Source organism: Chiloscyllium plagiosum, unplaced genomic scaffold (assembly GCF_037043375.1).
Source record: "Chiloscyllium plagiosum isolate Xiang-an unplaced genomic scaffold, Cpla_swu_hap1 HiC_scaffold_35, whole genome shotgun sequence".
Classification (NCBI taxonomy): domain Eukaryota; kingdom Metazoa; phylum Chordata; class Chondrichthyes; order Orectolobiformes; family Hemiscylliidae; genus Chiloscyllium; species Chiloscyllium plagiosum.
In genome coordinates, this window is record NW_028270173.1 from 65680244 (window position 1) to 65694909 (window position 14666).

General features: G+C 40.0%; 1 protein-coding gene across 1 annotated transcript in view; it reads left to right on the top strand.

Annotated features, from left to right (window-relative positions):
* LOC122541279 (complement C4-like) overlaps positions 1-14666 on the top strand; it is a 327363-nt gene that overhangs the window by 45429 nt on the left and 267268 nt on the right. Inside the window, exons 7-9 of the mRNA XM_087979764.1 lie at positions 2478-2565; positions 6012-6114; positions 7459-7585. Coding sequence (XP_087835890.1) covers positions 2478-2565; positions 6012-6114; positions 7459-7585 — 318 coding nt within the window. The remainder of the gene's footprint in view (positions 1-2477; positions 2566-6011; positions 6115-7458; positions 7586-14666) is intronic.

A 14666-nucleotide genomic window follows, 5' to 3' on the forward strand; every position in this document is an offset into this window, starting at 1 on the left:
TCTTTAAATTTTTCAGCACACTATGTGTCTGTTAAGTCCTTGCCAGCTTTCACTCTCTTCAAAGTACAGTGCACACCTACAACTTCATAACAAAGGATTTCACTCACTTCCTTTCCTTGCATTAAAATTCACTCTTTGTCCTTGTGTAGACCTATCCTTTCCCTTGTTACCCTGTTGTTCCTAATATATATATAATTTCCTTGAAATTTCCCTTAATCCTGTTTGCCAAAGACATTTCCTAGCACCTTTTTAGCCCTCCTAATTCCTTCGTTGAATTCTTTGCTGCCAGCTTTGTATTCTTCAAGGGCTCCATCTGTCTCCAGTTTCCTAGAGCTGAAGTATGCTTCTTAATTTATCTTGTCAGTCAAGACTCATGAATTGTGTCATTCTTACCCTTCATGTTCACAAGAATTTATGGTTCTGAAATCTAAAGAACAGATTTTTTTTTGAAGTCTGATATTTCAGATGAGGATTTACTCTGAAACAGCGGCATGTACATTCATCAATTCCTGCCTAATAGTGTTGTACTTAGCCTTCTCCCAATTTAGTGCCTTCATCCGAGGATAACTTTTGTCCTTATTCATTAGTAAGTTGAAACTTATAGAATTATGGTCACTGTTGCTTAGAAAGGTTTCAGGAACCTTGATTTTAGAAACAGATGCATAGAGTATGAAAGCAAATGAAGTGATGCTAAAACTCTGTAAATCATTAGCAGTAAAATATTTAGATATTTTGCTTGGTTCAGGGAACCTCATTTCAGGGAAGGTTATGCCTGGAGAGAGTCCATAGGAGATTTACTGGAATGGTACCATGAATAAGGGATTTTAGATATTAGGCAAGATTTGAGAATTTGAATGTATTCTCTTTGGAGTGGAGAAGAGTGGTGACCTCATTGAGGAGTTCAAAATTATGAACAATTTTAACAAGGAAAAGAACTGTATTCTTTTTCCTCCAGTTGGTATGACAGTAACTAGAGACACAACTTCAAGATTGTTATCAAAAGAGCTGGTAGTGAGATGAGGAGAAGCTTCTTTACTCAGGATTTGGAACAACTGCCTGGAATAGTGGTTCAGGCAGACTATGTATGAGGTTCCAAAAGAGAGCAGGATATGTATTTGGAAGTGATGCACTGACAGGGCTTGAGAATGGAGCTAGCTGGGGTAGCTCTTTCAGGAGCTGGTACAGACACAGTGGGTCGAATGGCCTCCTTCTGTGCTGTGAAACTGTCTGACTCTATGATTCGATCATTGATTATTTTAATATAAGCCACAATGAGTCAACAATTCCGATGGCAAAATTACACAGTGCTCACTGAATATTCTGACTGATGTGACATATTTCTGTAGCAGCCAGATCTGAATGAATATTATCCTAAAGAATGTTGATGCAGATGGTATGGTCCGTATGCCTATGAGATAGAGATACATTTGGCAAATGCATAAAAGTATGAATAAGACTAAGCCTATGTGCATACACACGCAAATACAAATAAACCCTTACACCCACATGAAAATACATGACCTTTTCTCACTCAGACAAGCACACAACTTCACAATGGGACAACAACATACATACAAATTGAACATCGGGAGCATATGCATCCTCATGCACATTTCTGCAAGCATCCTCTTATTTACACCATCCACTCCCAAGGCCTTGCATTAAAGGCAAGATTCCTGTCTTATGCTAAGGTGCACTGATCATTCTGTTAGAACAGCAATGGTTGATCCTTTTACGTCACCAAGGTTTAATTGGTAGAAATACATTAAAGCGTAAATTAATTTCCATAGAATTGTGTCAAAGAGTGTGGTGCTGGAAAAGCACAGCCGCAGCATCCGATAAGCAGGAGAATCAACATTTCTGGCATAAGTCCTTCATCGTTTGCTCCCGATGTTCAATTTGTATGTACATCGTTGTCCCATTGTGAAGCTATGTGCTTGTCTGAGTGAGAAAAGGTCATGTATTTTCGTGAGTGCAAGAGTTTCTTTGTATTTGCCTTCCACAGACCGCAGCCACTGCCGTCTTTGACTCTGATCTCCAGCATCTGCAGTCTTCACTTTCTCCATGGAATTGTTTCGCATGATATTGTCATTGCAAAATACCTCTTGCTTTCAGTTTCCAAATCATAACCAGCATAGCACCAACACTGTCTCTGTGCATATAGATGTACACACAAACCCATATATCCAAGCTCACTAGTCATGCAATATATGAATAAAGAATTTTAAATCCTCATACCGCCAATGGAATACTGCTCTGAAACTGCAGATTCTGCAAGAGTCTTGTTTTTCAGTCTCTGAATATGAGCAGATTAATTATGTAACCGGGACCTCTGTCAACTTCTCGCAAATAGGTCTGGTGTGGAACTGATGGAGAAGCTAATTTTGATAAGAATGTGCATTTCATTTAAAACATTTTGATCTGTCAGTTTTTGCAAGATTCTCCAATGATTGAAACATAACTATATGCTGATGAAGTTCTCCCCAGGTTTGATGTCAAGATACAAGCAGATCAAATGTTCTACCTTGTGACCAAGGAGGAGTTCAAGTTCAAAATAGTGGCAATGTAAGTGAGTCCACAGGTAATACAGCAGCCAATATATTTGCAGTATTTTAAAGGGTGACGTTTGCTGTGGTTTCTAATGACATTGTTTGCATCCTAATTAAAATATCTTTAATTCATAAATTATGGATCCAGAACTTCTTATGCACAGGTGAATATCTGTACCTTTATGCAGTGAGTATCAAACTTCCTTGCTAAAAACTTGAGAGACCTGTGTTATGGATGAGGCCAGACCCTCTCAAAACGTTGTGAGAAGGTAGCCCAGAGCCTAACTTTTCTCGTTGTTGGAAGCAGATGTAAGGTGAATATTCCAGGAGCAATGCAGCTGGTCAAATATTTCACTTTTAAACAAAACAGCATTTGTTTACAGACTACTGAATGAAACACGAACAAAAGAGAACAGAAGACAGAATAACGTAACTTACTTGGAAACCCAGTCGACTTTATTCCAACTTAATGATACTGTTCCAAATACTTGCAAAATCTCCATAAGCACTCTTTAGACAAAAAAAGGAAAAAAGTAAAACACAGGTTCTTACAGGAGAGATGTCAGATAGAGTCAGCCAGAAAGCCTCTGTTGCATCAGGGAACCTTTTCTCGCCAGCACTTTCTTTGATCAGTAGTTTCAAACAGTCTGCTTGTTAAAACCAAACCAAATCAGAAACAAAACCATGATCTGGGAGTACTGGCCACTCCCTTTTCATTGTACCAGTGATGCTTTTTAAATTAAAAGCTTTTTCAAGTCAATGTTTCTAGTCACATCAGAACCTCTGCCTTTACAACCCCATTGAAAATAACCAAGGACCACATAAGGTTGTTAAAGGAGCAGCATTCTCACATCTGCCTTTGAGTTTGGCAAATATGAAGAAACAATAAAGCTAGTAGTGGATTCATTAACTGTGAAGAATAAAACCATTCTCTTCTGTCCATTTTTCAATCTGTGTTCCATCGCTAATGATCCATTCATCTGCTAGAATATATTTTCAATGTTCCAGTGTATTGATGCAAGTATTCACTGCACTGTTTTCAGGTAACTCCAAACTCTTCTTCCCTGTGAAATCGAACTTGCCACTACCTGAGATACCTTTGCTTGTAATACATTTTATTCTTCACTTTAATTGCATCATCGATCTAAAGGTACAAGGGCAGCATATTCATGGAAAGACCAACCCTTGAACATTTTCTTTGAACCAGTCACCAATTTGAGTCAGTACTATATCCTATTCTGTCAGTCTTGCTGGGGCCAGACTTTGGAAATCTCTAATCCAACAGCATTGTGGGTATGTTTATTCCATGACTGAATAAGACAAACTGGTTACTTTTCTCAATTTCGAAAATTATCGCATTGGAAAAGCACGGCAGGTCAGGCAGCATCCGAGAAGCTGGAGAGTTGACATTTCAGACATAAGCCCTTCATCAGGAATGGGCTTATGTCCGAAATGTCAACTGTCTCCTGCTCCTTGGATGCTGCATGAACTACTGTGCTTTTCCAGCGCCACAATTCTCGAGTCTGACTCTCCAGCATCTGCAGTCCTCACTTCATCTATGTTTCTCAGTTGCCTGGTTCGGCCATGTTTCCATCGATTCTGCTCTAAAATTTGATAATGGCTGTAAGTTCCTCAGTCCCATTCTCCTGCCTTCCCTCTGTGGCCCTTTAACCCCTTAACTAATCAAGAACTTACCCAACTCTGACTTAAATACACTCAATGACCCTCAGCCTTCTGAGAAATTCCTTCTCATCTCATTTCTAAATAGTCGTCCTTTCACTGTTGGACTGTGCCCTTGGGTCCCAATCTCTCCAACTAGTGGAAAGACATTTTTCACATCAGCTCTACCTTCAATTACATCTCTACTTATCCTTCTAAGCTCCATCGAGTACAGACCCAGAATTCTCATCTGCTCCTGATTTGACAAGCCCTTCTTCCTATGACCATTCTTGTAAATCTCCTCCAATTGGTCCCCCTTCCAATGCCAGCACATACCTTTTGTTTTTAATATCGGGTCTAAGACTGCTCACAGTATTCAAATGCAGTTTTATCAGAACCTTATACAAACTCAACAGTACACCTCTACTTTTGTATTACCGACCTCTTGAATGCATGTCAATATTGAATTTTCATTCTGCTAACTGAACATGTGTCTTAGTCTTTATGAAAATCCTGAACTAGGACTCAAAAGTCTCTTTGGGCTTCAGATTTCCAAAACCTTCTTATGTTTATAAAATACACTACGTCTTTGTTTTTCCTACTAAAATGCCTAACCTTGCAATTTCCCACATTGTATTTCATCTGGTACTTTTGTCCACTTGCCTAACATGTCCAACTCTTTGCTATCCCTGCTTTATGGTGTAAGATTCAGATTTGTTGTTAAACGTTGACTGAAGGAAAAAAAAAGAACAATTATAGCAGAAGCGTCCAGAATTATTGTTAACCTAAAAATGTGGAATCAAGAAGTTGTCAGCTTGAAATACAGGAATGGATGTCTGAGGTGGTCTTGATGAAACGAAGTCTGGGTGTTTCCACTCCTTTTATAATATAATAGTATGAGGTTTCTTTTTTGAAATAAAGAGGAATGAATATTATATCCAGGGTTTGTAAAAATAAACATTTATTTAATCAGAATCAATAGCACATTTTGAATGAAGGATTATGCATTTTGACCATGGATAGCTCAGATCTAGGTGTATTGTCACAGAATTTGCGGAGTTGTTAGTTCTATGAACAATCAGTCACTGCTTGCAATGACATCAGTTTAAACAGTACAAGTGCTGCTGCTAGCAGACTGTGAGCTGTTAGGTGAGGATGAATCATTCACTGACAATGATTGGCTTGTCCTAGGATGGATGTGTCCCAGTCAACTGGGACAACACATCCATCCTAGGATAAGCCAAGCAGAGATATGCACAAAAATTCCTCAAAGCATGGCATTCCAACCGGAACTCTATCAGCAAATGCGTTGACTTGGATCCCATTTGCCACTCCCTGAGAAAAAGAACAGGAAATGACATCACCAACCAAGGAAACCCAAATATATAAATATAAAGCGGGCTACACATCAGTGCTTCATCCGGAGGCTCACTGTAGATATTACTTAGTCTGGCGACTAAACGTCTGAAAACGAACCTTCCAGCTCAGCGATCGAACCTACATCCAGAATCGATGTAACTGCACGTTTTTGTTAATGGTCATTTTCACATTGTGGGACAAAGTTTCATGTTGCAATATTTGCAAGGACCTCCTACTCCATTCACCTTAAATGCTTTACCATAAATGAAGTTGATAATCTGTAATATTGCCTCTAGTCATGTTGATTATCTGGTTGTATTTACATGCAGGTTAATAAATCTAATTAGAGCTGTTTTTAAAAAAAGAAGATAGTAATGCAATAAGTTACAAGTTATGCATGTTACGTCATTACCTTCTTCTAAGATCAAACTGTTATTTTGAAAGGCATACATTTGGGGAGGCTGTCGAGGGAAAGGCATATGTAAGGTTTGGAATCCTTCATGGAAGGAACAAGACGTACATTGGAGGTCTTGAGCAAGAACTAACAGTAACTATGTCTTTATTGCTTTACTTTGTAGACATGGCTAATTGATAAAAATATGAGTTATACCTCAACTAAATTTGGATTAATCATTGTCACCTGTATATTCCTTGTTTATTTCTACTGTCCTGACTCTACAAATGGAAAATTGGAAGAAGCAAGTTAATGTTCCATATTTTGGCACAGTTTCAGAAAGCCCCATTTAACTCAGCCCACAACATCTTCTTGCATGTTTTAAGCTTTAAATGCTTTTAGAATGATATTCTAACTGTGTTGAAATTGAATAAATTCAACAGAGTTTCACCCTCAACATTTCATCCACTCTCACATCAATGAGGATTTGTTTTCTCTTTTGCATGTTTGTTCGAACTTTGAAATCTGTTTTGAATTTTTCACGAAGTGATAAAACTCTTGGACTATGCAGCAACATTAAATCATGGTTGTGCCTCAACATCAGCATATTTGTCACTTTGAATTTATTATGTCATTTATTAAATCGTGGCTGGTTGGATTGTGATCTCATCTCCATTCTCACATCTGTGCGCCTTAGTCCTTTACTTCTTTTAGTATCACAAGTGGTTGAATCTTCTTTACATAAGGTGGAAAAAAGAAATACATGAAATACAAGAACAGGAGTCAGACATTTAAAAATCATGTTTCTGTTCATGATAAGATTAACTCTTGAATTGTCTTTAATCTTCATTTAACCTTGTCTGTTGCAAGCCCTCATTAAACTTAGCCAACAAAAGATAATCTATCAGTCAATGCTATTTTGGACATTTTCAACTGTCACTCACAAATGGATGAACAGTATCTTCAGAAATACACACCTTCATTAACCTCTGAGCAATGAAATGTTGTCTGTAATGATGTTTGGGTTGCGGCTATCCCTAACCCTAACTCTAACGCTAAATCTAACCCTAAGCCTAATCCTTTTACGATATCATAGTAATGTTAGGTGTATTCATTTATTTTTCTTGCAAGTTTCGAAAAATTAACCAGACAATAACTAACATATCAACTCTTTTAATCATCTTATAAACCCACACTTATATACACTTGTTTATACTCACAGAGAAGAATGTGATGTTTAAGCAACCTGCACATAATCTGTCAATTTCTTTCCTTTTATACTTCTGGGCCGATGGGTGTCTTTTCTCAACTAAGATATCCTCAATATAACATACAGTTGACTTCAGTACATGAGGTGGTGTCTCAGAAATGCATTGTATATCTACAAAGTTTTGCTTTCATGTACTATTATCTTGTAGTTCAAACGCAAACCAATATTTTAAGGCACTTGTCATGCTTAGGTTATTGATATGCAAATATATTTTTCATTATTTTTAGATGGTGAAGGGAGAGGTCAAGTCCTCTCTCAACACACAAAGGCTATTGGAAAAATCCAACCTGCTGTCCATTGATGAGCTTGTGGGTTTGCATCTCTATATGGCAGTGACTGCTGTGGAATTAGTCAGTAAGTAAGCTGAATTATCCAAACCACATGTAAGTTTCTCAGTCCCTAGCCTGACTGAGGTTAGGGCAAAGTCCTAACTCAAGGGTTAGGCTGTTTGCTGCAGATTTTGTAAAATATATTGCAGCTTGAACATAGAACTGCACATGGAAAGCAAGATTTTTTATTTTAGAAAATTAGTTCCCCAGGATATGCGTGTTGCTGTTTGGGTCAGTATTTATTGCTCAGCCCTAACTGCCTAGAGAACAGTTGGGAGTGAACCACATTGATTTGGGTTTAGAGTCTATGTAAGGGTGGGAGATTTCCTTCCCCAAAGGACATGAGTGAGCCAGATGGTTTCACCCAGGTTTTGTTTTTAATTTCGCTAACTGCATGGTGGAATTTGATCCATCTTCTCCACAACATTAGCTGAATGATAGCTGAAATAACAGTCTTGCATTAGTACCACTAAGCTATTGTTGGACCAAGAGAATTATTTGCTTATAGGTGCCAGTTGTGTTGAGGTTGAGCTATGGCAGTTTTTGGTGCATTAATTCAAATTTATCTCAAACATACAAACAGTTCATCCAGTTAGTCACCTCAGTACAATATGGAGCCAGATGTGCTAGATGCAGAAAAAAGGTCTAAAAATGAGGCCAACTCAAATGAAAGTAAAATATTGTTGCACACAAATGTAAATAAAAAGAGATGATTTTTCCACTTATGTCCTCGACCACGCTTAATCCTACACGCAAGCATTTTGTTTTGGAATTATAGCTTAGAGTTCATTACTGATCTCATGATCCAGGTTGTTTGTCTGAATTCTCGAGATATGAATTCAAATCTGTCAAAAATGGAACAGCAGTTCTGGTCTCAGGTGCATTAAGCATAAATTGTCAGCTTTCATAATTAGAAAAAAAAATCTACTCCACTTCTGTATTGATGAAGGAAATCTGCAATGAGTGACCCTACGCACATGACTATGTGATGCTGAATGATTGGATTCTCTTGTGATGCATTTTCGATGGAGAGCGCTTGTTTAAAATGGAATTGAGGGTGTGGGCTGGAAAAGGCACAGCAGGTCAGACAACATCCGAGGAGCAGGAGAATCAAAGTTTCGGTTTGCCTGATGCTGCCTGATCTGCTGTGCTTTTCCAGAGCCACACTCTCGACTCTCATCCCCAGCATCCCTTTACATCTTTTTTCACCTTGTTTACACTGGAGTTTATGCAAATGAAGGGCAACTTGAGAGAAGTGTATTAGATCCTGGGGTCTTACCGATATGAATCTGGAAAGGAGTTTTCCTCTTGTGGGCCACTTTTGATCTGTCTCAGATTCAGGGCTCACCATTCCAAGATAGGGACTTTCTTGTCTTTTAGAAAGTTTGGGTGCAGCTTTGGAACTCTCTATTCAGAAGACAGCGCAGGAGAGATATTAAATAATATCATTATAAAGACTGACTCCTGTTAAGCATGGATTACAGGGACTAGAGGGGTATCGGGGGTATGTAACATGAAAGCAAAAGGATCAGCCATGCTTGTATTGAATAATGGAGCAGCCTTGAGGGCTAAATGATGTATTTCTGCTCCTGTTATTTTATGTTGTGGAGGTGCCAGTGTTGGACTGGAGTGGGCAAAGTTAAAAATCACACAACACCAGGTTATAGTCAAACAGGTTTATTTGGAAGCACAAGCTTTCAGAACATTGCTCCTTCATCAAGTAGCTCGTGGGGCAGGACCGTAGGACATGGAATTTATAGGAAAATATCATCCCATACAACGAATGCGATATATTGAACAAACCTAGATTGCTGTTAAGTCTTTCATCTTTTAGAATGGGATGCTAGTTTCGATTAATTAATATATGAATCCCAAAACTTCTTTCGTCACATTCCTGAGATAGCGTAAGGTTTTATTTTTAAAAAAAGTGACATCTCAGCTCAGACAATGCATTAAAGGTGTATGGTTAGAGTCTGTCTGTATTCCAATCTTGAGTCAGATTGGTTCTATTTCCAAAGTAGGAATTTATAAAATGTCACATGGATTGACTGCCGACAGACTTGGTGCTTTTTAAAAAAAATAGAATTCACCTGCAAATACAATCCTGCAAATGCAAATTCATTCCATAGATTTAGATGTCTGTGTGTGTGCATGTGAGGGAGAGAGGGAGAGAAAGAGATAGAGAGAGAGAGAGAGTGTGTGTGTGGAGGAGATGGAGAGAGTGTCAGTGTTTGTGTGTGCATGTGAGAATGTATGTGTGGTGTATGTGTGTCTGAGAGAGAGCATGTGCATTAGAGAGGGTCTGCATTAGTGTGTATATGTGTAAGAGTATATGTTATGTGTGCTTGTGTGTGTGTGGAGTATAGTGCAGTGGGGTCACTATAGTGTGACATGAACCCAAGGAGCTGATTGAGGCCCTACTCATGATTACAGAACTTGGCTTATCAGCCTCTGCTCAACCATTCTGTGATTCTGAGGAGAAAGTGAGGTCTGCAGATGCTGGAGATCAGAGATAGAAATGTGTTGCTGGAAAAGCGCAGCAGGTCAGGCAGCATCTAGGGAACAGGAGAATCGACGTTTCGGGCATTCCTGAAGAAGGGCTAATGCCCGAAACGTCGATTCTCCTGTTCCCTAGATGCTGCCTGACCTGCTGCGCTTTTCCAGCAACACATTTCCATTCTGTGATTCTGCATATCCTGAAGTCCGCCTTGGAGGACGGTCACCTGAACATCCGAGGTGAATGCCCCTTACCACTGACGTGTTCCCCGACTGGGAGGGAACACCCCTGTCTGGCAATTGTTGTGCATTGTCCATTCATCCATTATCATAGCATCTGCTTGGTCTCTCCAAATTACCATGCCTTGGGGCATCCTTGCCTGCAATCTGTAGGCAGTGAATCCTTGTGACATTGTATAAATTCCTACTTTGGAAATAGATCCTGTCTGACTCAAGATTGGAATACAGACAGACTCGAACCTTACACCTTTCATGCACCAATTGAGCTGAGTTGTCACTTTTTTATATAAAATCTTAAGTTAACCCGGGAATGTGACTTGAGAGAAGTTCTGGGATTTACATGTTAATGAATCAAAGCCTGCAACCCATTCCAAAAGATGAAAGACTTAACAGCAATCTAGGTTTGTTCAATATATCGCATCAGTTGTATGAGACTCTGATCTTTTGCTATAAATTCTGTGTCCTATGATCCTGCCCCACTAGCACCTGACAAAGGAGCAGTGCTCTGAAAGCTTATACTTCCAAACAAACCTGTTTGACTATAACCCGTGTTGCCTGATGTTTAACATTATTTTGTGTGATTATGTAAGAACCTCAAATGAGCCCTGAGATGGATTCAGTTCAAGAAAAAAATTAATGAAATATTAATGTGAGCTTTTAAATCGGTCATCATGATCTGAGGAAGGATAATATGCAAAAATAAAACAAAAATCATCTTTTCTCAAAATTCTGTTCTGAAGTAATTGTTCTTGGGAAATTGAGTGCATTGTTTTCTGCAACACAGCAGGGAGTACTCTTTAAGACCATAAGACATAGGAGTGGAAGTAAGGCCATTCAGCCCATCGAGTCCACTCCACCATTTAATCATGGCTGATGGGCATTTCAACTTCACTTACCCGCATTCTCCCCGTAGCCCTTAATTCCTTGTGACATCAAGAATTTATCAATCTCTGCCTTGAAGACATTTAGTGTCCCAGCCTCCACTGCACTCTGCGGCAATGAATTCCACAGGCCCACCCCTCTCTGGCTGAAGAAACGTCCCCGCATTTCTGTTCTGAATAGACCCCCTCTAATTCTAAGGCTGTGTCCACGGGTCCTAGTCTCCTCGCCTAACGGAAACAGATTCCTAGCATCCACCCTTTCCAAGCCTTGTATTATCTTGTAAGTTTCTTTTAGATCTCCCCTTAATCTTCTAAACTCCAATGAATACAATCCCAGGATCCTCAGCTGTTCCTCGTATGTTAGACCTACCATTCCAGGGATCATCCGTGTGAATCTCTGCTGGACATGCTCCAATGCCAGTATGTCCTTCCTGAGGTATGGGGCCCAAAACTGGACACAGTACTCCAAATGTGGCCTAACCAGAGCTTTATAAAGTCTCAGTAGTACATCGCTGCTTTTATATTCCAACCCTTTTGAGATAAATGACAACATTGCATTCGCTTTCTTAATCGCGGACTCAACCTGCATGTTTACCTTTAGAGAATCCTCAACTAGCACTCCCAGATCCCTTTGTACTTTGGCTTTATGAATTTTCTCACCGTTTAGAAAGTAGTCCATGCTTGTATTCTTTTTTCCAAAGTGCAAGACCACGCATTTGCTCACATTGAATTTCATCAGTCATTTCCTGGACCACTCTCCCAAACTGTCTAGATCCTTCTGCAGCCTCCCCACTTCCTCAGTACTACCTGCCTGTCCACCTAACTTTGTATCATCGGCAAACTTCGCTAGAATGCCCCCAGTCCCTTCATCCAGATCGTTAATATATAATGTGAACAGCTGCGGCCCCAACACTGAACCCTGCGGGACACCGCTTGTCACTAGCTGCCATTCCAAAAAAGAACCTTTTATCCCAACTCTCTGCCGTCTGTCAGACAGCCAATCCTCAATCCATGCCAGTAGCTCACCTCGAACACCATGGGCCCTCACCTTACTCAGCAGCCTCCCGTGTGGCACCTTATCAAAGGTCTTTTGGAAGTCTAGATAGAGCACATCCACTGGGTTTCCCCGGTCTAACCTACTTGTCACCTCTTCAAAGAATTCTAACAGGTTTGTCAGGCACAACCTCCCCTTACTAAATCCATGTTGACTTGTTCTAATCCGACTCTGCTCTTCCAAGAATTTAGAAACCTCATCCTTAACGATGGATTCTAGAATTTTACCAACAACCGAGGTTAGGCTAATTGGCCTATAATTTTCCATATTTTGTCTTGATCCTTTCTTGAACAACAGTGATCTTCCAATCATCCGGGACTTTCCCTGACTCCAGTGACTTTTGAAAGATCTCAACTAATGTCTCCGCTATTTCCCCAGCCACCTCCCTCAGAACTCTAGGATGTAGCCCATCGGGGCCAGGAGATTTATCAATTTTAAGACCATTTAGTTTTTCTAAGACTTTCTCTTTTGTAATGGCAACCATACTCAAATTAGTCCCCTGACTCCCTTTAATTGTTGGGATATTACTCATGTCTTCCATGGTGAAAACTGACGCAAAGTACTTATTAAGTTCTCCAGCTATTTCCTTATCTCCCGTCACTAGCCTTCCAGCATCAGTTTGAAGTGGCCCAATGTCTACTTTTTCCTGTCATTTGTTTCTTATGTATTGAAAGAAACGTTTACTATTATTTCTAATATTACTGGCTAGCCTACTTTCATATTTGATCCTCTCCTTCCTTATATCTCTCTTTGTTATCCTCTGTTTGTTTTTGCAGCCTTCCCAATCTTCTGATTTCCCAGTGCTCTTGGCCACTTTATAGGATCTCTCTTTTTCTTTGATACATTTCCTGACTTCCTTTGTCAGCCATGGCTGTCTAATCCCTCCTCGGATAATCTTTCTTTTCTTGGGGATGAACCTCTGTACTGTGTCCCCAATTATACCCACAAACTCCTGCCATTTTTGTTCTACTGTCTTCCCTGCTAGGCTCTGCTTCCAGTCGATTTTCGTCAGTTCCTCTCTCATGCCCTCATAATTACCTTTATTTAACTGTAACACCATTACATTTGCCTTTTCTCTTTCAAACTGCAGACTGAACTCTACCATATTATGATCGCTGTTTCCTAAGTGTTCCCTTACTTTAAGATCTTTTATAAAGTCTGGTTCATTACATAGCACTAGGTCCTGCTCCCTTGTGGGCTCCATGACAAGTTGTTCCAAAAAGCCATCCTGTAAGCATTCCATGAATTCCCCTTCTTTGGATCCACTAGCAACATTATTTACCCAGTCCACCTGCATATTGAAGTCCCCCATGATCACCGTGACCTTGCCTTTCTGACATGCCTTCTCTATTTCCCAGTACATGTTGCACCCCTGGTCCTGACCACTGTTAGGAGGTCTGTACATAACTCCCATTATGGTTTTTTTGCCTTTGTGGTTCCTCAATTCCACCCACACAGACTTCACATCATCCGACCCTATGTCATTCAGTGCCATAGATTTAATTTTGTTCCTAACTAACAAGGCAACCCCGCCCCCTCTGCCCACCTCCCTGTCTTTCGATAAGTTGGAAATCCTTGGATGTTTAACTGCCAGTCCTGAACCCCCTGCAACCACATCTCTATGATGCCTACCACACCATAATCATTCACGATGATCTGTGCCGTTAGTTCATCTACTTTGTTACGAATGCTACAAGCATTCAGGTAAAGTGCCTTAATGCTAACTTTCTTCTCATTAGAGATATTGGAAGTCATAAGATGTCGGAGTTATCCTTCCTTTTTGCTGCATTCCGAGTCTGCCTCAAGCTTAAATCCACCTGCACACATGCTATCTTGCTGCTTATCTTTCCATTTAACGCCATACTCCCTGTCGCTTTCACTTTCCCTTCCCCCCAACTCAGAAGTTTAAAGTCCTACTGACCACCCTATTTATCGTCTTCGCTAGAACATTGGTACCAGATCGGTTCAGGTGGAGACCGTCCCAACGGTACAGATCACCCCGGTTCCAAAACTGATGCCAATGCCCCATGAAATGGAATCCCTCTTGCCCAAGGTCCCCTAAGGTCCAACTTTGGTTAAAAAAACTTGGAGATGCTAGCATGCTGAACTTCAATGCAAGTAATTTTTTTCTTCTTCTGTGCTGTTGTGTTTAAGCCATCAGATTCTATTTCCCCTAAGACCATTGTTATATTTACTTCACAGTTATAAAATATTCCATGATTATTCCTTTAGTGGATTTGTAATGAGGAAAAGATCAATCCTGCTACAAAATGTTTCACTTCTGCAAAGTGAGCGTTTGCCCGGAGTGAAAAAAATTATTCATAAATTTACGAGTAATGTTCTGTGATAGCAAAGCAAATGGAACATCGGTGTCACTGAAATGGACAACATTTAGCAGTTATCTTCTTGTTAGCCCTCAAGAAACCGCTTGTGAA